Genomic DNA, 25,572 nt, shown 5'->3' with positions numbered 1-25,572 from the left:
TATATATATATATATATATATAATCCATATATAAAGATAAATGCCACGAAGGAAAAATAAACGAAGGAGGTCTGCAAGATCTTTCGACTTTAAAAGTCCTTTACTGAGCAGATACTGACATAAATACGAGAAAAGACAGTACAAGAAGGTTCGTATAACTGACAGATAGGGATTATAAAGGGATTAGTACCTAGAATTCAACACACCTGGAAGATAAGAAACCTTCCCAAACAAGCATAAACAATGGGTGCAATTAAAGGTTTAAGACAATCATCTCAGATACAATTTCCAGACAATTAAAGGATTATAAGTGACAGCTATTCGGAACTTGGTAAACAAAACCATATTCAACAATACATGACAGACATACATTACAACAAAATTTAATAACTCTAAGGCAACTGATTTTTATTTAAGTCAATAATTATATCTTTGAGGTCATTCTTAAACATGTTACAGATACAAGGGTCTAAATGAAAAAGGCCACGACTAACATTGAAATTACAATGAAAAGTAAGTTGTATTAATGCAGATTCTAAAAGATTTCGTGATAAGACATCTCTTGACCATGCAATTACTGAACTATCAATCCAATTAATTCGGTGGTTGTTTTCACTTAAATGAATGAATAATGCATTAGATTTTTGCCTAGTTTTTACAGAGTATTTATGCTGGCTTAGCCTTACTTCTAAGCCTTTGCTGGACTGTCCGAGATAGAATGAGGGACAATCCATACATGGAATTTTATATATTATGTTGTTGCTTTCTTTGGGGCTATTTTTCATTAACATTCTTTTTAGTGTGTTATTATAGGAAAAAACAAGGTTGACATTAAAAGCTTTTAACAATGGTTTAATGGTTTCAAATCCGTTAAAATAAGGCAAACTGAGAATGTTCTTAGAATTTTCTTTCTGTGTGTTATTTACAGTATAAAACTTTTTGTGGGCTTTATTATAACAAATGTCTAATATATGTGAAGGATAGCATAAATCTCTCCCTATTTTTCTTATATATTCAATTTCTTGATCCAAATATTGTGGACTGACAATTCGCAATGCTCGTAAAAACATAGAGGAAAAAATTGATATTTTTATATAAAGATGGTGGCCTGAGAAGAAATGAACATAAGTTAAGATGTTAGTCGGTTTCCTATAAATACTGAATTTACATTGAAATGGTTCTCTATGTATCAAAACGTCTAAGAAAGGGAGGCAATTGTCTTTTTCTAATTCTAGAGTAAACTTAATCGATGGTACCTGGTTATTTAATTTAGAGAGTAAAATCATTTACATCAATACCAACAGGAAGAACAGCTAAACAATCATCAACGTAACGATACCACTTTACAGGAATATGAATGATATTAGGTAAGTAGCGTTTTTCAAAGAATTCCATATACAGGTTTGAGAGTAATGGTGATAAAGGATTTCCCATTGCCATGCCAAAAATTTGTTGATAAAATTCACCATTGAATATAAACTTACAATCACAAATGCACAAACTCGTGAGTGAAATAATGTGACTTATAGGTAGAGGTAATTCATGCTGAGTTAGTTCATTACTAAGATATTCTACAATAGAGTCTATAGGGACTTTAGTAAAAAGAGAACATACATCAAAACTAACAAATCTATCAGTAGGGCAAAGAGCAATTTTGTTTAATTTATCAACTAAATCTAGAGAATTATATATATGAGAATCGGAGATGGTTCCAAGTAACGGGGACAAGATCTTAGTGATATATTTTGAGAGTTTATATGAAATTGAACCAACAGTACTGATAATAACCCGCATAGGGTTATTTTCTTTGTGCGTTTTGACTAATCCGTACAAGTAAGGTAGCGAAGGAGATTTGACTGACAATTTGCCTAGTAGTTCTGTTTTATCTTTAAGGATACTTTTCATTATGCTATTGAAGTTTTTTATGACTTGATCAAGAGGATTTTTTGTAAAGTGGTATCGTTACGTTGATGATTGTTTAGCTGTTCTTCCTGTTGGTATTGATGTAAATGATTTTACTCTCTAAATTAAATAACCAGGTACCATCGATTAAGTTTACTCTAGAATTAGAAAAAGACAATTGCCTCCCTTTCTTAGACGTTTTGATACATAGAGAACCATTTCAATGTAAATTCAGTATTTATAGGAAACCGACTAACATCTTAACTTATGTTCATTTCTTCTCAGGCCACCATCTTTATATAAAAATATCAATTTTTTCCTCTATGTTTTTACGAGCATTGCGAATTGTCAGTCCACAATATTTGGATCAAGAAATTGAATATATAAGAAAAATAGGGAGAGATTTATGCTATCCTTCACATATATTAGACATTTGTTATAATAAAGCCCACAAAAAGTTTTATTCTGTAAATAACACACAGAAAGAAAATTCTAAGAACATTCTCAGTTTGCCTTATTTTAACGGATTTGAAACCATTAAACCATTGTTAAAAGCTTTTAATGTCAACCTTGTTTTTTCCTATAATAACACACTAAAAAGAATGTTAATAAAAAATGGCCCCAGAGAAAGCAACAACATAATATATAAAATTCCATGTATGGATTGTCCCTCATTCTATCTCGGACAGTCCAGCAAAGGCTTAGAAGTAAGGCTAAGCCAGCATAAATACTCTGTAAAAACTGGGCAAAAATCTAATGCATTATTCATTCATGTAAGTGAAAACAACCACCGAATTAATTGGATTGATAGTTCAGTAATTGCATGGTCAAGAGATGTCTTATCACGAAATCTTTTAGAATCTGCATTAATACAACTTACTTTTCATTGTAATTTCAATGTTAGTCGTGGCCTTTTTCATTTAGACCTTGTATCTGTAACATGTTTAAGAATGACCTCAAAGATATGATTACTGCTTAAATAAAAATCAGTTGCCTTAGAGTTATTAAATTTTGTTGTAATGTATGTCTGCCATGTATTGTTGAATATGGTTTTGTTTACCAAGTTCCGAATAGCTGTCACCTATAATCCTTTAATTGTCTGGAAATTGTATCTGAGATGATTGTCTTAAACCTTTAATTGCACCCATTGTTTATGCTTGTTTGGGAAGGTTTCTTATCTTCCAGGTGTGTCGGATTCTAGGTACTAATCCCTTTATAATCCCTATCTGTCAGTTATACGAACCTTCTTGTATTGTCTTTTCTCGTATTTATGTCAGTATCTGCTCAGATAAAGGACTTTTAAAGTCGAAAGATCTTGCAGACCACCTCCGTTTATTTTTCCTTTGTGTCATATTCTATATTATAATATATATATATATTATAATATATATATATACTATATATATATATATATCATATATATATATATATATATATATAAATATATATATATATATATTATATATATGTATATATAGGGATTATTATAGATATATTATAGATATATATATATAGATATATATATATATATAGATATATATATATATATATATAGATATAATATATATATATATATATATATGCATACATACACACACACACACACACACACACACACACACATATATATATATATATATATATATATATATATATATATATATATATATATATATATATATAATAAGGCAGAAATCCTATTATTTTTCCTGCAGTATTCGTTTTATCACGAAGTTACTTGCATCTACTGTGATTTTTTAAGCATATAATATATGTGTGTGTGTGTATTTAATTGGTTAATTCATTAAAGAAATGTAAGTGCTGACCCTTTTTTTAAATTAACCTGCTTGATACTTATTATTAATAGGGGTTAGTTTTTCCAGACCTCTGAGTCTCAAGTAGACTCTTCTCGGGCTGGTTCTCAGGGATCAATCCTGAGAAAGAAAAAAAAATAGATAAATAAATTTTTTTAAAAAATGAATGAATGAATAAATTAATTAATTCATTAATTAATTTTAAAAAATTGATAAAAAAAATTAGACTTTATTTGAGAAACCTGTCTTATTTAAAAAATTTATGATGTTATTAATTGAAAAATCTTTGCTTTCAGCAAGAATACTTTTCATTTTTGAATTCCGTAGATAAATAGATATTTTCTGGGTCCCATTTGGGCACTCAACAAGTAAATGCTGTACTGTCATGGGTGTTTGACATCTGTTACACTTCATTGGGTCAGCATGTGGTGTTGACATCAAGTGACCATGCGAGAATCTTGTGTGTCCTATACGGAGCCTCCTGCTTGATACTGGAAACTATCCTTATATATATTAAGATTTGGCCCCCCCTTGGAAAATATGCTGCAGATGCCCATGATTACAGCTGACATACTGTCATAAAAGATGAGAAATAAAACCAGCAATAGTCCCTGAGTAAATTTATTGTTATTATAGGCAAGTATATTTGAGATGTACTAGGATGGGGAGACGTAATGCCTTCCTCCATGGCATCTCATGGGAGACTGTTCTTTGAATTTCTTCTTAGTATCACCAGCTGTGGTGTGAGTGTTGCCATAAGTTATTTATGGACCATTCAAGTGATTTAAAAAAAATTTCCCACAAAATTCATTCTAACTGCATGGTGCAAAATGCAGTATAAATTCTCACCTGAACCGGTCCAAATTGAACACCCAAGCTATTATTACACCTCACATGATCATGACTGGATGCAAGGGGTTAAGCGATGTTATGAGTAATGATTCGGTACCTCTCTTAAAGAACGACACTGTTGCCTCTGATAGCTAAGTGCTTGTTTTCAAATGGTTGTTGAGATAGCTGTAGAGGGGTAAGAATTTGTACAGTAAACCAAACAATTATATAAAGTGGGCCTGTATTCATGTTCTCCGGATTCGCGGACTCATGCATTCGTGGATTTCTTTTTGGGCCTATGAGAAATATCCACAAATTCGTTTTTATCAATTTCATCATAAAATGCACTTTTTGTGATAAAACTATTAGAAAAACAGGTCTAAAAATTTGTGTGATTTTTCTTGAGTTTTCACTAACAAAATAGGCTGTTTGAAGTGTTTTTATAGGGGCTCCAACTATTCGCTGGTTCTAGGTATTTGCAGGGGGAGGCTCTGGTACCCATCCCCTGCAAATACGGGGGGACCCCCATATACACTTGGTCAACTGTTGTAATAGCCTGTTCTAGATGAATTCTGAAGGGTTGTTGAGTTGGGTCTTGATGTGCTACAGTTTACACATCAGTTCTCCTTTGCAACTAAGCCTTTAATTTTTTATTACAGTCATGGTATAGTCCACCGTGATGTTAAGCCAGATAATTTACTTCTTGACAATAAAGGACACCTGAAGCTTACAGATTTTGGATTGAGTAAGATTACTTTTCATAAAGGTAAGTTCTTTTGCTTTTGTATTTGAATGTTTATTATTGGCAGAAAATTTGAACATGCTAAGTTATATTTGATTTTCCTTGATACCATCCCAATTAAGTTATGTATATTTGGTTTTCTTTGATACCATCTCAATTACTAGTCTAATAAAGAGATAGGTTCTGTAATTCTATATGTCTTCATATACATATCAAAAAGACTTAAAGACAATGTAAAGTCTACTGTCTTCAAGAAGTAATTGGTATAATTGAGGATGGTGAATAGATTTCCTTTCAAGTTTAAGATCGTCACACATGTGATCTCTGGATCAACTGAGGAATATTGAGCAAGAGGCATAGAGGACAAGATCATATTCATAATCTAGCTGATGTTGTGAAAAGGTCACGTCATTATCGAAACAGAGAATCGTAACCAGTGGAAGATGTTGAGAAGCTGTTGTTGGTGTGTATCAATGAAAAACAGTTAGTGGGGGATAGTATGTCTGAAACGATCATTTGTGAGAAAGCTAGGGTGTTGCATGCTGATTTAATTGAGAAAATGCCAACAACTAGTGATGCTCTTGGTGATTTCAAGGCCAACAGAGGCTGGTTTAAAAAATTCAGAAAGCGTATGGGCATCTATAGTGTCGTACGGCATGGGGAAGCTACGAGTTCCGACAAACGTGCCACCGAAGAATTTGTTGGTGAATTCAGAGATTATCTTGAGGCTGAGGGATCCCTCCCACAACAGGTCTTCAATTGTGATGAGACAGGCCTGTTTTGGAAAAAAATGCCAAAACAGATCTACATCATGCAGGAGGAAAGTTCATTGCCTGGGCACAAGCCTATGAGGGATAGGCTAACATTCTTAGTCTGTGGGAATGCCAGTGGGGATTTTAAAGTGAAGCCTCTACTTGCGTATCACTCTGAAATTCCCCAAATGTTCAAGAAAAACAGTGTGATCAAGAATAAACTATCTGGGATGTGGAAGGCCAATAAAAAGGCATGGGTCACGAGTGTGAAAAATTACTTCAACAAAAATCAGTTGCCCCTCAAGTGCCTCCTAGGTAATGGATAATGCTCCTGCACATCCTTCTGGCTTAGAGGACCAATTGTTGGATGAAATTAAATTTAGCTCTGTGAATTTCTTGCCCCTTAATGGCACTTTTCTCATCCAGCCCATGGACCAGCAAATCATCTTGGACTTCAAGAAACTTTACACAAAGGCACTGTTTCAAAGGTGCTTTGAAGTGACCTCAGATACTGGATTGACCCTAAGAGTGTTCTGGAAGGAAAACTTCAATACAGTGGAACCTCGACATACGAAAAATCCAAGTTACGAAAGCAAAGACAGATTTTTTTGCTTCTGTATACGAAAATAATTCAGGTTTGCGAAAGGGTAAAGTCCAAGATTTGCCCGGACCGCCCAGAACAATTTTAAAACTCGCGCACCGCCAACTGAGTAGACTCGCCACCATCCTCCCGCTATCCCGTTGGTTCCTGATGCTAGTCACCACCGTAAGATCCTGCTCTCCTATTGGTCAGCATCTGTCCCATCATCCCTCTACGTCAGGGCTCTCCAAACTATGGCCCGCGGGCCACATCCGGCCCGGCAAACAAATCCCTGTGTGGTGGCCTTGAAAAAATAATTATTGCACGACTGACATCAGAATGTGAATGGATTTGGAAATTGGCATTTTTTGCAGATATGACAGGTCATATGAATCAATTGAATCTGAAGTTGCAAGGCAAAAAAAAAATTGATCAGTGACTACTTTGTTCATGTCAAGGCATTCAGAACAAAACTTGCGCTACTTGAAGGCCAGGTGAAAGTTAAGAATTTTGCTCATTTTCCATGTTGTGAAAAATTTTATGCAGAAAGTAAAGTTAAATTTCCTTCTTCATTTGCAAATGAAATATTTCAGAGTTGAAAAAACAGTTTCAGGAGCGATTTGCTGACCTTGATGCCAAAGCAAATGAAATCAGGCTCTTTCATAATCCATTTGACTGCAATGCTGAAAATCTTCCAACTCAATTTCAAATGGAAATTATTGATCTCCAGGCAGATGACAGACTGAAAGATAAGTATAGAGAAGGAAATCTGATTGAGTTTTATAAATGCCTGCAGCCAGATCAGTTTCCAAATTTGATAAAGTTTGCTTGTTGTTTTGTGTCCATTTTTGGTACAAAATACTTGTGTGAACAAACATTTTCCAAAATGAAGTACGTATATGTGAAATCTAACTATCGAGCAAATTTGTCTAATGCTCATTTGAAATCAATTCTTACACTTGGCTCATCTAATCTGGAACCTGATTTCAATGAAATTTTGAAGTCAAAACATTAGTATCATTCGTCACACTAATTTGGTTGCATAAAACTAAAGGCAGGAATCTATTTAGTTTACCCTGATTTTTTCCAACAAGATATGTTTTAATTTTTCCATGTTTATACTGTAATATTTGAGGAAATTAAATTACTGACACTGATTTTTTTTCCTTTGGCCCGCATAAATGTGGGAAATATCTAATGTGGCCCTTACATTGAAAAGTTTGGAAACCCCTGCTCTACGTAAAGGCGTCCTTTGACCACTTCGTCGCATCCGCGTTATCGTATGCACGCGGAATTCGTTCGTTCACATAGATTTTGTTTGTTAATGTAAATTCGGTTAGTGATTCCGCTTTCTTCGTCGTAAGTTGGCGGGGTTCGGGAGTGAGCGCCGAAGCGGAAAAAATATTTTTTTCCAAATATCACAGCACGCTTAGTTTTCAAGATTAAGAGTTCATTTTTGTCTCCTTTTTTTTTGTCATTGTCTGAAGTTTAGTATGCAGTCATCAGAAATGAAAAAAATATCATTATCATATACAGGCAGTCCCCGGGTTACGACGGGGGTTCCGTTCTTGAGACGCGTCGTAAGCCGGAATATCGTTAAAAATCCTAAGAAAACCTTACTTTTAATGCTTTGGGTGCATTGAAAACTATTGCAGTTTTCATCAAAAAACCTTCAAATATTGATTATTTTGCATTTTTGGTGTCATATTTCGTCTGCCAGATCAGCGTTGTAGGCGTCGTAACCCTGGAAATAATGTCTTGATGAATATAATTGAGAAGCGCCTTAACCCTTAAACGCCGAGTGGACGTATTTTACGTCGACGTTTTTTAATCTCTCGGGTGCCGACTGGACGTTTTTTAAGTCTACATACAAAAGTTTTGTTGAAAATTCGCGGAAAAGTACTTATAGGCCTACCAGCCGAAAACTCTTGAATCACGCGCCTTGGGGGATGCTGGGAGTTCACGGATCAAAGTGTTGTTTTGTTTACAATCATTACGCAGGTGCACAAGCGCGAATTTCTTTCTTGCCGCACTAAAAAGTATCGGTGACACCTCTCTGAAATTATTTCATCACTTTGACATAATTTTTGTACCATTTTAAATTAGCCATTACATGGAGTATTATATATGAAAATTTGTGCATTTTTTATGTAGAATACAACAAAAAAATACTCATGATTGTAGCTTTTATCAGTTTTGAAATATTTTCATATAAATAACGATAAGTGCCAAAATTTCAACCTTTGGTCAACTTTGACTCTACTGAAATGGTCAAAAAACGCAATTGTAAGCTAAAACTCTTATATTTTAGTAATATTCAATCATTTACCTTCATTTTGCAACAAATTGGAAGTCTCTAGCACAATATTTCGATTTATGGTGAATTTATGAAAAAACTTTTTCCTTACGTCCACGCGGTAACTCTTCCGAAAAAAATCATACATGCGATTGTGGTAATGTTTGCACCATTTTAAAATTAGCCGTTACATAAAGTTTTATATATGGAAATGTGTGCAATCTCATGCACAATACAACTAAAAACAACCCATGGTTGTAGCTTTTATCAGTTTTGAAATATTTTCATATAAAAAATTATAAGTGACAAATTTTCAACCTTCGGTCAACTTTGACTCTACCGAAATGGTCGAAAAATGCAATTTTTAGCTAAAACTCCTATATTCTAGTAATATTCAATCATTTACCTTCATTTTGCAACAAATTGGAAGTCTCTAGCACAATATTTCGATTTATGGTGAATTTATGAAAAAAATAACATTTCCTTTACGTCCGCGCGGTGACTCCTCCGAAAAAATCATATGTGCGATTGTGGTAATGTTTGTACCATTTTAAATTAGCCGTTACATAAAGTTTTATATATGAAAATGTGCAAAATTTCACGTAGAATATAAAAAAAATAATGAAGGTTGTAGCTTTTCTCATTTTCGAAATATTTGCATATAAATCACAATAGAAAAAAACCACGTTTGGTCAACTTTGACTCTACCGAAATGGTCAAAAAATGCAATTTTTAGCTAAAACTCCTATATTCTAGTAATATTCAATCATTTACCTTCATTTTGCAACAAATTGGAAGTCTAGCACAATATTTCGATTTATGGTGAATTTATGAAAAAAATAACATTTCCTTTACGTCCGCGCGGTGACTCCTCCGAAAAAATCATATGTGCGATTGTGGTAATGTTTGTACCATTTTAAATTAGCTGTTACATAAAGTTTTATATATGAAAATGTGCAAAATTTCACGTAGAATATAAAAAAAAATAATGAAGGTTGTAGCTTTTCTCATTTTCGAAATATTTGCATATAAATCACAATAAATAGAAAAAAACCACGTTTGGTCAACTTTTGACTCTACCGCAAATGGTCGAAAAAAACGAAAAAAACAAATTATAAGCTAAAACTCCTACAGTCTAGTAATATTCAGTCATTTATCTTCATTTTGAAACAAATTTGAAGTCTCTAGCACAATATTTAGATTTATGGTGAATTTAGAAAAAAAAACTTTCCTTCCCTCCGCGCTCGGATTCCCCGCCACAAATCTCCGAAATGCGTACGTCGCATTCTCGGAATATTTGCCTAGTTTCATATTACGCATTTCATAGAGTTTTATATATATTAAAATGTGCGCAATTTCATGTAGAATAAAATGAAAAATATTTGAAGGTTGTAGCTTTTCTTATTTCCGAAATAATTGCATATAAAAAAAATATATATAAAAAAATTCGACATTCAGTCAACTTTAACTTGTCAGATATGGTCGAAAACTGCAATTGTAAGCTAATACTCTTACAGTATAGTAATATTCAATCATTTGTCTTCATTTTGAAAGAAATTGGAAGTCTCTAGAACAATATTTAGATTTATGGCGAATTTTTGAAAAAAATATTTGTTTACGTCCGTGTGTTACAAATTCATGGATTATTTTGTGATAACATTTTCTCTGTGTTGCTTTTATTGTTTTACAATGTGTTATATACCAAAACAATCACAAATTAGTTTACATTACAACGAAAAAAAAATTAACTCGTTACCTTTAACCGCTTTGCGTATAGCGCGATTTGAATACAATTATGAAATTTTGTTTTCGCGCTATCATATATCGCATTATTTATGTATGATAATGATAATTTTTTTCATTTCTGATGGTTGCATACTAAACTTCAGGCAATGACAAAAAAGGAGCCAAAAATGAACTCTTAATCTTGAAAACTAAGCGTGCTGTGATTTTTTGAAAAAAAAAAAAAAAAATTTCCGCTTCCGCGCTCACTTCGAGACCGCCTCGGCACACGGAAGACAATTTTTAATATACAGTAGTACCTCGAGATACGAAAGCTTCAACTTACGAAAAACTCGAGATACGAAAGCCAATACAAAAAATTTAACGGCCCTACATACGAAAAGTTTTCAAGATACGAAAGGTTTCTGAAAGTCCGAGATTCGCCCGGATAACAATTTTGAAAATCGCGCCACGCGCCGCCATCTTAGTACTAGTAGACTCGCCACCATCCGCCTGCTCTCCCATTGGTTCCTGATGCTAGTCGCGGCCATGAAATCCTTCTCTCCTATTGGCCAGCGTCCCTCCCATCATGCATCTACTATGTATACGTGGTGGCGTGCTTCGGCCACTCGGTACTAGCATTGTTATAGTACGCACGCGGTATTTGTTTTCGGGATCATCAATGTGTACGTTATTTAAAAAAAAAAAGTGACCAAGATCTCTCACATGGGATAAGTGATCAAGGTCTCTCTCATGGGATAACTGGAAACTTTGCAAGGTTGGTAGAATATCCACTCCCTGCTGAACAGAGGTTGTAGACCAATCATTTACATATAATCAAGGCACTTCGGTTTATGTTGAAGGTCAGCAGCCGAACATTCAGTACCCCAATCAGTTGCAGAGAGAGCATTTGGTTGAACAGGGTTTTGATGGACACCAGGGACAACAGAGTCATAAGGTGCAAAGAAAGAACCAAGTGATAATAAACATTAAGTTGAAATTGTGTAAAAAAAAAAAAAAAAAAAAAAAAAAAAAAAAAAAAAAAAAAAGAAAAAAAAAAAAAAAAAAAAAAAAAAAAGTAAAAAATCAAAAAAAGAAAAAAAAACTGCAGAAATTAAAGCCGCTTTTCATAAAGTGCAATCATTTGTAGAAGACCCCCCGAAAAGGCTCACACAGGAATTGTGTACGTATATTTTTTAAAGTGTACGTACGTACATATGTACAAAAGAAAAAAAACGGCAGAAATTAAAGCCGCTTTTAATAAAGTGCAATCATTTGTAGAAGACACCCCCCAAAAAGGCTCACACAGGAATATTGTGAAAAGTAGGCAGAAGCAATCTTCCTTGGATAGTTACGTATGTACGTAGCCTCACTCGAAAGGTAAGCTTCCACATTTTACGTACAGTATATTTCTTGTTACCATGTACACTAATATACACTTTATTTACAGGTTATATTTTGCATTTTTTTTTATTAATTTAGGTATTGAATGGTCCAAATTGTTGTAGTATTTCATTGTTTATAGGTCAATTTAGCTTTATTATGAAATTTACTGGGGTGTTTTTGGAGGGCTTGGAACGGATTAGCCATTTTACATGTAAAATGTGGTCCAAGATACGAAAACCTCATGATACCAAAGGCGCCTTGGAACGGATTAATTTCGTATCTCGAGGTACTACTGTACCCCTTCGGCGTTTAAGGGTTAACCTCGGAACGTCATAAGCCAAACCCGTCGTAACCCGGGGACTACCCGTATAAATATTGGGATATATGACAGCGTGAAAAAAAATTTCATGTATAATTGTAAGTATACAAATCGCACTGTGAGCGACTGGAAGGTGAAGAACCACTTTGCTTTCGGCCGCCGACGGAGACAGACGTGTTGTTCGCTCTCTGCCCGCTTTCGTCGTATGGTTTGTATCTTCTTTAAACTTGGTTTGCTTTGTGTGTCTTTGATAAAATACTCTAAGTACGTGCGCTTTGTATTTTATTATTGACTTTTGTAATGGATTCCCGTGAGCTGGAAACGTCCCCACGCTGTACCTGATGTTCCTGCCGTACCTGCCGCTCCTGCCGTGCCTGCCGTGCCTGGACCAGCCCCTGCCGACGTCTTTCCTGCCCGTGGTGTTGCTGCCCCAGTCACGGGTCCTTCCGGACAGGTGCAGCCGGGGCGTGTTGCTTTGGCAATAGCCCCGGCTCCGTCCTGGATGGAGGACCTGACGTCTGTCCTGAGGAAGCTGACGAGGAAGAGGAGGAAGGTGTCGTCGTCGTCTTCTTCGTTGTCGCCTGCTGCCACCTCTTCCCCTTCGACTTCCAAGGCTTCCAAGCCGAGGAATAAGAAGGCTACCTCCTCCCCCCTAAGAAGTCTCCTTCGGGAACTTCTAAGGGCCCGTCTCACTCCGGTGGGACAGGGTTCTTCCGCTGGTCCTCCCGCTCCTTAGGGAGGGGGCCCATCTCTCCTTCTGCAACGAAGAAGAAGACGGGGACCAGAGGGGTACCGGCTAACACCGGTACTTCCTCACTTGGTGCTAGGGGTTCTGCCGCTACACCAGGTTCCGGCTTGGCCTTTCGTTCGCAAGAGGTACCGAGTGTACGGTCACCTGCGGGTGACTGTACAGCCAAGGCTCAGGCTTCCGAGTTCGCTTGGCGCCAGGACCGAGGCACGGAGCAGAAGACTGGCGAGAGTCGCTCAGCACACTCCTGCTTCGACGCGCCGTGAGGACAGGCACCACTCCCACCGCGACAGTGATCTCTGCAGGTCCCCTGACCGCCGCTTCCATCGGGACCGGGCGGGTAGGGGGACCAGCAGCAGCTCCTCTGATGCACGGGACCAGAGCCGTTGTTCTCAGTCCAGCCGCGCGACCAGGCCTGCAGCTCGATCACTACCGCAGGTAGGCAATCGCCTGCAGCCCCCCAAGCACACCAGTTCTACCGGTGAGCGAGGGAGGAGCGCCAGGTCTTCCTCTCCGATCCCTTCAACTTCCTTGGGTTACGCTGGGAAGAGCGAGGCGATCTGGAGTGATTGTGAGAAGCGCGCTCCTCACAGTCCCACCACAACGCCCTACGAACCAGGCGCGGTCTTAGGACCGACCAGGTCGTATGCGCAAGTGGCAGGAGGGACTGGACAGTCCTACTCCACAAGACGCAGTCACTCCCGAGATCCAGAGGTCATTTGCAGAGGTTATTGTGCTGATTCGTCAGCACAACGACCTTAGGGAAGGATCGCCGCTCCCACCTTCTGAGCCCACGTCCCGGCTCGAGTCGTTCTGGGGTCCTAAGAAGGAACCCAAGATGACGGTGGGTCAGCCGCAATCGGCTCTGGCTGACTCGGTGCTGGGCCAGGTGGACTCTCGTCTCCGGACAGGAGGGTTTGCTATGGTCTGGCAGGTCTTCCAAGCTACTTCCACCGCCTCTACTGCAACAGAGGAGATTCTACGTGCCATTTGAGGACCCTCTGCCACCCAAACAGGTTAACCCAGAGCTAGCTAGGCTAACCCCCGGGGTGTCTCTGCATCAGCTCCTGTCGGAGAACTTATAGTTCTCGCAGCAAGAGGCACTCGCCTTGGAATCAACCGCCATGGCGGCATTCCAAGCAGTCTCCTGGTTAGACCTGTGGTCCCTCACGGTGTGTAAGGTTGCGGCCACTTCGGGAAATATCACTATTGAAGGTGACCCGGCTTTCGGGAGACTGTGCCAGTCTGGAGGGAGAGCCATCTCCTACCTAGCCCACCAGACAGCAAACCTATGAGCCAACCTTGTTTTTCGGCGTAGGGACGCAGTCCTCACCCGAGTGACCAGGGCGGCTGGGCGTGAGGCGGCTCTGGGTCTTCGCAATGGACCGGTGCGGAGTTCCTCCTCTCTCTTCCCCGGAGAGATGGTGGACACTGCAGTGGAGCGACGGCGCACTGATGACAGTGACCGTCTAGTACACCAGGCAGTCTCGAAGGCATCTGGGCAGCCTCGAGCTACTGCAGCCAAGCCCAAGAGCTTGTTTAGCGCTTCCTCTGCAGCCAAGACGATCGCATCTGCCTTCGACTTCTAGGAGCGACCGTAACCAGCCCTCCTCCCAGCCCTCCTTCTCACGAAGGGGAGCTGGGAAGAAGAAGCCGAAGAGAGGTGGGAAACGCTAGGGACAGCATTCCCCCTCACCTGCTGCCGGAAGTGGGGGGTTGCCTGGCGAGCCATTGGGCAACATGGCAGCGCGCTTTGGAGCGGAGACCTGGATAGTAGACGTCCTTCGGGAGGGGTATCTACTACCCTTCGAGTCTTCAGACCTACGTACCCGGAACATCCAAGGACGTAGCACTTCGGCAGGAAGTCCAAGCCATGCTGACTGAGCAAAGGAGCTGTGGAGATCGTCAGGGATGGGTCACCGGGCTTCTACAGCCGTCTTTTTCTGGTGGAGAAGTCTTCAGGGGGCTGGCGCCCGGTGATAGATCTTTCTCCCCTGAACCGATTCGTTCGCCAGTCTCAGTTCACGATGGAGACAGCACGCTCCGTGCTCGACTCCATCAGGGAGAACGACTTCATGCTTTCGGTGGGCTTGAAGGATGGTATTTCCAGATACCCGTTCATCAGTCCTCCAGGAAGTACCTCCGCTTCATCCTCGACGGGACGGTGTACCAATTCAGGGCACTTTGCTTCGGTCTCTCATCTGCCCCACAGGTGTTCACGCGAGTGTTCACTCTGGTGTCTGCTTGGGCCCACTCGTCAGGGATACATCTTTTGAGGTATTTCGACGACTGGTTAGTCCTGGCGAGCTCCCACTCGCAGTTGCTACGGGACAGGGATCGACTCCTCGAGTTCTGCCGCAATCTGGGGATCGTGGTGAAATTCGGGAAGTCAGATCTCGAGCCCAAGCAGAGGATGAAGTACCTGGGTATGCTGATAGATACGGTAGCAGGACGAGTCTTTCCCGCAGACTCGTGGATCAGCAGATTCAGGGAGGCAGCCTACCAGTTCCTGTCTCGGCAGGAACAGCCAGCCCAGCAGTGGCAAGTCGTGATCGGCCACCTGTCGTCACTCAAGAAGTTAGTCCCTCACGGGCGTCTTCACCTGCGGTCTCTCCAGTGGAGACTAAAGGAGAGTTGGTCACAGGCAAGAGACCCGCCCTACTTCCCCGTGTCCCTCACAAAGGAGGTGAGGCAGGACCTAGCCTGGTGGCTGGATGACAGGAACCTCTTAAGAGGAGTGCCTCTCCGCACTCCCCTCCCCCCGGAGATGTTGCTGTTTTCAGACGCGTCAACCGAGGGATGGGGCGCACACCTGGATGGAGTTGCTGGCTGCAGGAGTGTGGGATCATCATGACAAGCACCTTCACATCACGTCCTGGAGCTCATGGCAGCGTTCCTCGCTCCCCAAGAGTTCCAGGACCGTCTGATGAGATGCTCGGTGGTGTTGATGTGCGACAACACCACAGTAGTGGCATACGTCAACAAAACATGGAGGCCTAGTATCCCTCCCGTTGCACCAGTTGACGTTGCAGGTGCACGAGTGGGCCTTGGCTTACTCGGTAGAGCTGTCAGCCCGCTACATTCCAGGCAAGAGGAATGTAGTAGCAGACAAGCTCAGCCGTCGGGATCAGGTGATAGGGACCGAATGGTCCCTACACCCAGACGTGGCGGAAAGGCTCTTCAACCTGTGGGGGCATCTAGTCGTAAATCTGTTCGCCACCTGGCACAACAGGAAACTTCAGGTTTTCTTCTCGGCTGTACTGGACCCATGGGCAGCTGCAGAGGACACTCTTCAACACCTGTGGGACAGCCTCTTTGTTTACGCCTTTCCCCCGTTCTGTCTGATTCGCAAGGTCCTTTACACATAGTCCCACCTCATGCCACCCCTCACTCTGTGTTTCTTCACCTCCCAGTCGCACGGTGCGCTGACTGTCGGACAAGCAGTTAACTACCGAACTCCCTTGTTCGAAGCTTACGACCGGTTCCAGCTGCCGCTAGTTACATTCCTATTGTTAAAGGACGTCAGGTTTGTATAGTTAGGAAAAATTCTATTTTTGCCAAATTGTTATGTTAGCATTGATCTTATTTTGTTATTTAAGGAAATTTGTAAATTATGATTATGACGTTAGTTTATCTAAAAATTGTGATTGTAGATGTTTCACAATCCATATTGTGTATGTATTTGCTCTCTATTTTATGTATCAGTCCTTTTTCAACATCACTGGCATTAGCAAAAGTACATACAGTAGTAGTAAAAACAGGTTAAATCAGAGTTGCAGTATGAAGTTGGTCATGCAAGTAATGTTCATTTTGGGGCATTGCCACTTATGGAATGTCTTGTATAACGCACTTTAGACAGAACTAAGGTATTTTGCACTAACCAATCAATTTTCATGTGTTTGCTTTGAGCTTTTCCCATCTCACTCTCCAATTTGTAATGTATGACTTCCTTCATTTTAAAATCACTCCTAAGTAGAGAACATATCCTTTGGGTGAACCCAATGAGAGCCTAGAAATATGACTATTATCTGGTTTAACGACCTTTTGGTAACTATATAGCTAATGCTTTGGTTTAATAGTACATTTTTCTTTTCAGAAATGGAATTGTCAGAAATGGTACCAGCTACACCAACAGCTGTAAGGTCAGGTTTACGTTACATGAGAACCCCTGGTCAGATTTTGTCTCTTAAATCACATCTTTCCTTTGTAAGTCCAACTGGAGTATTCATACTGTGCACTGTGAAAGATTCGGCTGATCATTTGTATGAAATAAGTCAAGTGTTTAAACTGCACAGTACAATGTTCTTGGTTTTAAAGATTCTGTTCATTTATATTCATACAAGTTTATATTTAACAATCCAAGATTAATTATGAATAAGGAAATTAAAGCACATCCTTGTTCTGCAGAAAGTCTGAGAATGAATTCTACAAGTAAGACAGAAGGCACTCCATGTTGAAGTTCTATTTCATTATTAATGACTGATTTTCTAGTTTAAGCAGCTCTCTGGCACACTTTTATGGGAATATATTTACAGTCACCACCCTACTTATGAACATTCATGTTACAAACATTCAGAGATACAAGCAGACAGGGTCACAAGTTAGAATTTTGTTTGGAGCACTCCCCTTTGCCACCAGTAAGTTCAAATTTTGCCCTGCACGCCTATTCCTACCTAGTAAGAATTTTTGCAAAGAACAGAAGAACACTAGGAAGAACTGGAACCTGTTACTTTAACCCCTTCTCTGATTATCCCCAGTATTCTCATGATTAACTACCTTGTATTCTACAATCACGAGAATACTCATTCAGACTCATAAAATGTTCTTACTTATTTCTATCTTCCCAATTTATTTTTTCTTTGATGAATTCCTATTTTTTTACATATTTACTCTCCCCATAGGAAATGTTTAGTTTGTATTTTTATCAATAGATGGCAGTGTGCAATATTTACTTTGTGAACTTCCAGTGTCAGACACTGCCTCTGCGAAATTCTCTCCAAGTTCATAACTTTCAAATTATAGAAAAAAAATCCTAAATTTTGAATGCTGCATAGGTCTAAATTTTATTTTCTTCTTTTGACCTTCCTACCATCTAAAGTAATTCCTCATAATACTTTATGATTTAGAAATACATTGATAATAGTACATTCTATGACTCCTGAATCAACTTGGGAATGTAAACATCAATAAAAATTATGCACTACATATTAAAAACCAACGTACGAACACTTCAAAATACGAATGGCCTTTAGGAACATAATTCATTTGTAAGTTGTGTAGTGACTATTAAACTTAGTAGTCTAATCAAATTTAATATCTGATTATAACTGTAATCAAATTTAACATCTGATTATAACAACACTAGAAATGCCCAGTAACAATCACAATGTGACTGTGTTATTGCTTATTGATATGACCCATGCTTTATTATTTCAGAGATCGGAAGACAGCTGTAGTACCCTGAATTATTCTATGTTAAGTGAACAAGTAAACTCAAGTTTAATCAGCACACAAAAAATGTCATTCAGGAATCAGACTGCAAGCACTGAGCTGCAAAGGTATTTAATCTTATCCTTGTTTATCTTTGGTCCTAGGCTACCAACTTTTGCATTCTCAGCACCAACAACAATTCATTTCTTTGGTATGTAATTCTTTACATTATGCTGCTCTAATTGAAATTCATCTTTTTATATCTACAAAGAATTCATTCAGTGGTGTGTAGCACACTGTAATGCTCATTTACAAAACCTTTGCCTTCTATATGGATATACTTTTAGCAAAAGCTGATTATGTCGTCGAAACTTGGTAACATGGTAATTAACTAGTGGCAGGTGAGTGAAGGGATAGGGGAACCACCCTCTCGCTCAATAAACAGCTTATTGTCGTGCAGACATTATGGAAAGCTATGCATCTTGGCTGCTGCTGAAGCTTCTTATTTAAGTATTTTCTGGTTCAAATTGTTCTAATTTTAACTGTTGTGGAAATGATGGCACCTGATAATTCTTTAAGACTGAATGTTCAGCATGATTGAGTTTTTGATAGTCATGTTGCCTATGACTGTCAGTGCACATTCTGTCCTTGAACTTCATCACATGTATCTCTTGGTCACCTGGCCAGTGGAAGAAGTGTTGATGTAGTAGAAAGAAGTTGAAGATGTTCTTGTCAGTGAATTTGAGGGTAACACCTTACCATTCTACATCTGCCATGACCCCAACTGTTTCCACTGGTATTGTGTCTGCTCCTTTTCCTTTTGCCAAGCAGGGTACACACGGACCAGACAGAAATCAGCTGACTTTCCTTGCCAGTGCTCTTACTGTTACTGACAGTTTCTGCTACCCCAAACAGTTGTTTTTGTTGCATTGATTCCAAGACATTATCAGGAGATGAAGGAGTTGCTGAAGGCATTGTGGCCTTTTGATATTCCATTTGGTGCTAGCCAAAAGTTCTTCACTTGCACTGATCTCTGTGGATCCCTTTGCTTTACTTCAGATTTTTCCCTCTGAAACCCAATGTTTTACATACTATGTTGGCATGAAGGCCGAAAACATTCATGAAAGTTCATAGAATATATTTATTGAATAAAACACCCCTATTTAAATATAAAACATGATTAATGTAATTTTTATGTATTTTACTTCGTCAAGCCCTTTTATTTTTTTTTGGGGGGGGTACATGAGTTAAGCATTATTGTATATGGTTATACTATATGATACAGTATTGACATAAGTGTGTTCCAATCTTTTTTTAATGAAGACATTTGTTGAACTTTTTCTCATAAATTTTCTCATTATGATATTCAGGACTCCACTGCAAATGCAGCACATATCCAGAAATGAGTCTCAGGGATCTTATGTTAGTCCTTCAACTCAGAATCAGAAGAACATCACTGATGGCCATACAGCAAGAGGAAATACTAGATCAGACAGTAGCCCTTCTGTTGTAGGTGAGTTTCATGGGGATATTGTGTAGCCTTGTTTGTTTTCTTTTTTCAGTATGTTTGAAAACCTTTACATTATAATTTATTTGGGATCATGAACTTTTAATCATTTGCCCTTTTAAAATTTTCAGAATCACCAATTTGTCAAACCTCAAAGAGCTTCAGTGATGTAAAAAGGCAGTTTCATTTTACTAGTGATGGCACACCAATGAAAGAACCAGAATATGTGTCCCCAAAAGCTGATGGTATAAATACCAATAAAAGATTAGAGTGTTCACATTCTCCAAAGGAAATTGTAGACACCGCTGCTAGTCTTATCGTCAAACAAGACATTTCAAGTGATTTTGATCTCTCCGTTTCAAGCTACCTTAGCCATGAAAGTGGTATACATCCTCTTCCCCTTTGGCACTCAAGAGACAATAGTCTTGAGGATATTAAAGAAGAGCTCACTGGTGACGTTAGATCCTCAGATATGTCAAGTGTTAGCACTAGTTCCCCTAAAAACTCATCAAATAATAGTGGAGAATTGAGTGTACTACCAATTAACCATTCACCTGTCCAGAATATTAGTGAAGATTTAGGCATGAGTTTTGAGGAGGATTGTAATCTTCATGTTGACAGTGACCTCATAAAATCCAGGACTTGCTCCATTGGAGCCATTGGTAAAGCTTGTGACAGTGGAAAAGAATTACAAACAGAGAAGCTTGCGGATGAAGGAAGTAAAGCAGTGACCATGGTGAGGAAGCCATGTAGAGCTTCTTCTGAATATAGTGATGTGTTCCTAGACATAGGACTAGAGGACTGTGTATCAGATGTATTTGAAAACTGTCCAGAGCTTGCAACATCAGAGTTTTCTAAAATTCTGAGGAATGTTGAAGGAAAGATTGGCCACAGGTGCCATCCAAGGTTACGTGCTTTGTCTCAGCTGTCTCACCAAATGTCACCAGTTGGAAATTCTTCAGGGCTTTTGAGCACAATACCAAATTGCATTTTCTCTGCTGATATTGCCACCAGCTCTCCAGTACTTCCTAAATGTGGTGACGATGATGTGAATGCAACAGATGTGAACAATTCTACTGAGAATGTAAACCCATGTTTGCCATCTGGTAGACTTCCAGTTATGCAGGTAAATGCAGATGGATCATTTCCTAAAGTATCAGATTCATTTAGAGAGAATGAAATTTTTGAAAAAAGAATTTTTTCACCGCCTTTGAATACATGCCAAAGTGAGAGGAATTTTAAAGTACCTTGTCAGTCACGAGGTATTAAGAGGTCTATAGGATCAGCAATAAGTCCACCAGTGCACGCACGAAGTTCTTCAACTGGTCTCACTGGAAATTTTGGAGTCTTAGGAGTTCATGGACAATTACTAAAAAAACAGAATATTAAGAAGAGTCCACTTGGTAATTCATCTACAGAGTATTCTTGCACTGATGAATCTCCTAAAAGTTCCTTGATGGGAATTAGAAAAAGGTATGAATTGTAATTAGTTTTTGTTACTTCCTAAAATTTGTGATATGTAGACAAATTTTTGATTGAGTATCATTCTCAGTAATTCATGTGATGTTTTAATTTAGGAAATTAGGGATTTTAATTAGATCATAAATTCATAAAAATGATGAACTATTTTTATGGCTATTTTTATATTACTTTATCTTATTTTTACTAACAGGACCAAAAGAAAAGATCTTTTGAAATTGCATCAAATGCAAGAAAATTGTCAGATATCTGTAGAGGATGATGATGGTTTTCTGACAGATAAGGAAAACATTCCCTCTCCTTTGAGCACAAGTAGCAGAGCATCACTGCAAAGTAAAGAAAATGCAGGTCGAAAAGGAAATCAGGTAATATCTATGTTCATTCAGAATAAAAATCATGTATTGTGTACAAACTGGATCTGTTGTTGGTGATAAGGTAGACCATTCCTATTTGATGAAACAATAAGTAATTACTTGCTTTCAAAGTGTGGATAAGCTACCTAATGAAATTATACCAACCCGGGTTTAATGTTAATTTCAAAGCTGTAGACTTGTGCAGTTAACATAACTGCATTACCTAAATATTACCACCGGATATGCATTGAGCAATGGGTCATATCTTATTCATCGTAAGTTGCATTTTTTTTATAGTGATTAAGCTTTATTGTTTATCATTATGTGTTCATGTAAGGAAGTACAGCATTAATATTCTTGCTTAGTGAATCAAAAGACCAAAGAAGTTATTTTTCCAATACCATTTATTGAGGAGGGGAAAATGCAGTGCATTAACCCATATTGAAGCAATGGACCTTCCTTAAAAAACTATTTTTATTACACAGAGCAAGTTTTTTCATACTACCTCATTAATCACATACTCCTTTTTATCCATGGACAGTAATTTCAGTCACACCATACTTGTCACAGATTGAGCTCACTTTCTGGGTTAATTATGTTGAGTTAGAACTGTTGATCTTTCCGAGAATGTTATTTTCAAGATTTGTAATGTTTTCATTCTTTCCACACAACAAGTAATTTTTAATTTCTATTTTCATTTTAGTGCAGGAACATATGTCATCATTTCATCCCTTATACTGCTTTTATAGTGGATTTTGGTGTCAAGTTAGCTGAACAGAAAACCATGAATGAATTTGATATTATTTACTCGTATATGCCTTCTCCCACTTGATCTGTTTAGAGCAGGAATCAGATTATCTTGTGGCACCATGGAAAGATTCACTGCTCTGCTGCTTTCTTGGTTAGTCTCCAAAGTATTCCTTTTGATCACAGTGTCTGAGTGAACCCCACTCAGTTCAGTGCCATCATCATCTCCAGCTTGATTTTTACACAAAAAGGTGTCATTACCCATTGCGTAGATGTTACAGCTGACTGCTACAGTCTGGAGAACCAGGCACATCAAGAGTCAGCCTTGAATACCTCCAAACAAGTAAGCCACTACTGCTTAGGTACCAGGGATAAGTCCCAACTCACTCTCATAGGATTACTTTATCTACTCAAACAAGAGAAGAATCTGATATCCTTTTGTGTGATATGCCCTATGCTTTATTAAGCACTTACTAACCAAGAATTGGACCCTATGAAACCATAAGAATTGATATATGTCTTGTAAAATCAAGAAACAGAACTACTACTAGTATCCATGGGGGATTAACACTTTACATTGTCTTACATGAAATACTGCAGATAGTACTAAAGATTTTTTGTAGCATTCCTTAAAACCATGTATTACTTCCTCCCTTCTACCAGTCCTCTGTTTCTTTTGGTCTTTTTTACCCAGCCATCTAGTTTCTTTTAACTCTACATCACTACAATTTTTTTGGCCCTTCCTCTATCTAAAGCACCAGTCCTTGAGGCTACTACTCCCATGAGAGTCTAGAAATGGGAATTGGTGATCTTGGTGAACTATTTCATAAAAATTGTAGTAAGGATAGTCAGACTGCAAACTGCTAGTACTGAGCAATCCCCTCTCAACCCCATAAAAAAAGGGAGGAGACCCCTTCTCTAGATCCTGAGTTTGCCAAAATCTAATCACATTGCCAATCATGCAACCAGCCCTGGGAAATTTGTAAAAATAATCAGTTTTTGCATAAACTTGCCAGCTATTAGAAAACATCAACCAAGACTAACTGGCTCCAACTTACTAGAGGTTATAACTGCCTTTAGCATGACCTTAAGAGGATGTTACAGCCTCCTAGGAGTGCTTATAATCCTCAAGGCAAGTGCCTAGATCTTATGGTTATATGATGAAACAGGCCCTTGTGTAATCCTGCTACATCGTGCTTTATGAGACACCTGGGAAGATGCCCTACTCTATGATGTCCATTGTTTTACTCTATCAGAAAGTTCAGGTTCAATTGCAGAGGACAATGTTAATAATATATACAACAATCTTCAGCCAGGTGATTATGGCCGAAGAACTCTGAAATCAATCTCCTCCATAAATAGGTATTGCTATAAGTTGAAGCAGTAAGTGTATAGTTCATATGAAAACAAATACATTAAAAAGTGTTTCTTTTACAGGTACAAGCTTCTGTGGCTGGAGGGAAAGTTCCCTTAACCAGAAAATGTCTTACTGCTCTTAGGTGTCATTTTGCATTTTGTAAATAACTATTCATTTCTTGGCAACTGCCTTTAAATAATATAATGCTAGTTTTTCAATTTATGTTTTATAAAAAAATTAAATGCTTTGTCCCTGGACATCACAGATGTGTTTTCTGTCTTAAATCTGCTTCAGGCAGTATCATTTTTAAGTTTGATGGTTGTAATTATAAGAGTATGGGAAGCCAGCTTAAATTACTTGCGCTGCTATTGACTATACACATTGAAAAACTTTTGTGACCCCCCTCGTTATTGCTGACAGTCAGTATCAAGGGTTTTCAATTCATATCTGTTATATGAATTCACTTGCCATAACTTTGATATGCAAGATGAAATTACAAAATGAACTATGGTTGCTTGAAATTTCCTTTTGAGGTTATGAGGTATTACAGGAAAGTTGCATAGTGTAGGACGGATTAGCGGGAAATATGATTATCTTGAATTTTTTTTTATAGATTGTCAGATGGTACAGTGAAAGTGATATGATGTCAGACACACCAGAAAAAGATACATCTTTGGATCATAAAAGGAACTGTCCCTCTCAAGGATCCAGTGTTCACACCCAACACATGCAACATTTTCATAGTTATCACACACCAGGAAGAATAAAAGTAAGAAGGATAATTTAACAGTGCTTAATTGCTGTGAGGATTTTTATGCTTTTATTTACTTACTTATTTTTAGAAAGTAGTTTTAAAATATAAGTAAGGCTTATTCTTTGTTGACACCAAGGATTTAAATTCTCAGACAAATGTGAAATGTTAAAAATAAGTGGATTTGTTTTCTTAGAACTTCAAGTTCAATAAAACTGTCATTATTATGAAATACGTAGGTATCTTAGCCACCAGAAATTACAGTATTGAATATTCCATGAGTTTCAGTAACAAATCTAGACAAGGACACCAAACAAAGTGGAGTATGTAATAAATATAAGAAGATTTGGTCATGATTTCATACACATTTTCTTAATTTAGCAATTCATTCATTTCAGAGTGTTCCAAGTACTCCACTTCAGATGCTTGGTCATACACCATTAAGAGCTCCTAAAAGTGTACGAAGAGGAGCCAAACCTCCCATTGGCTCAGAATCTCGAATATTAGGAACCCCTGATTACCTGGCACCCGAGCTTCTCCTAAGATTAGGCCACGGTTAGTTACATCAACTTATTGATACTCAATTTTTTTCTTCTTCTATAAATAAATCAGTCTTGCAATACATTTTAGTTTATTATTATCTTCCTTTATCATATAGGTATGTAATTCATTGGTCTTGTTCAAATGCTCAGTAATTACATGCGTTGTAGACCTTCAATCTTTTGTAACCTAAGAAAGTAGACCATGCTAAATTGACTTACAAAACTACTTCTGGACTCTCTCTGATGGTTACTGAAAGAGATGGAGCTGAGCTACCCTATAGAGTTAGAAGCATTTCATGGTACATACTTCAATA

The 25,572-nt window shown here is 38.3% G+C and overlaps 1 protein-coding gene across 1 annotated transcript in view; it reads left to right on the top strand.

Moving 5' to 3' along the window:
* The window catches only part of LOC135216815 (serine/threonine-protein kinase greatwall-like), a 135,599-nt gene that overhangs the window by 91,909 nt on the left and 18,118 nt on the right, over positions 1-25,572 (top strand). The window contains 8 exon segments of the mRNA XM_064252313.1: positions 5,207-5,313; positions 17,189-17,298; positions 18,529-18,650; positions 19,893-20,035; positions 20,161-21,502; positions 21,702-21,873; positions 24,579-24,734; positions 25,115-25,271. Of these exon segments, the coding sequence (XP_064108383.1) occupies positions 5,207-5,313; positions 17,189-17,298; positions 18,529-18,650; positions 19,893-20,035; positions 20,161-21,502; positions 21,702-21,873; positions 24,579-24,734; positions 25,115-25,271 (2,309 nt within the window).

Source organism: Macrobrachium nipponense, chromosome 6 (genome assembly GCF_015104395.2).
Source record: "Macrobrachium nipponense isolate FS-2020 chromosome 6, ASM1510439v2, whole genome shotgun sequence".
Taxonomy (NCBI): Eukaryota; Metazoa; Arthropoda; class Malacostraca; order Decapoda; family Palaemonidae; genus Macrobrachium; species Macrobrachium nipponense.
The sequence above is the reverse complement of the archived record's forward strand: the minus strand, read 5'-3'. Positions and strand labels throughout refer to the sequence as shown.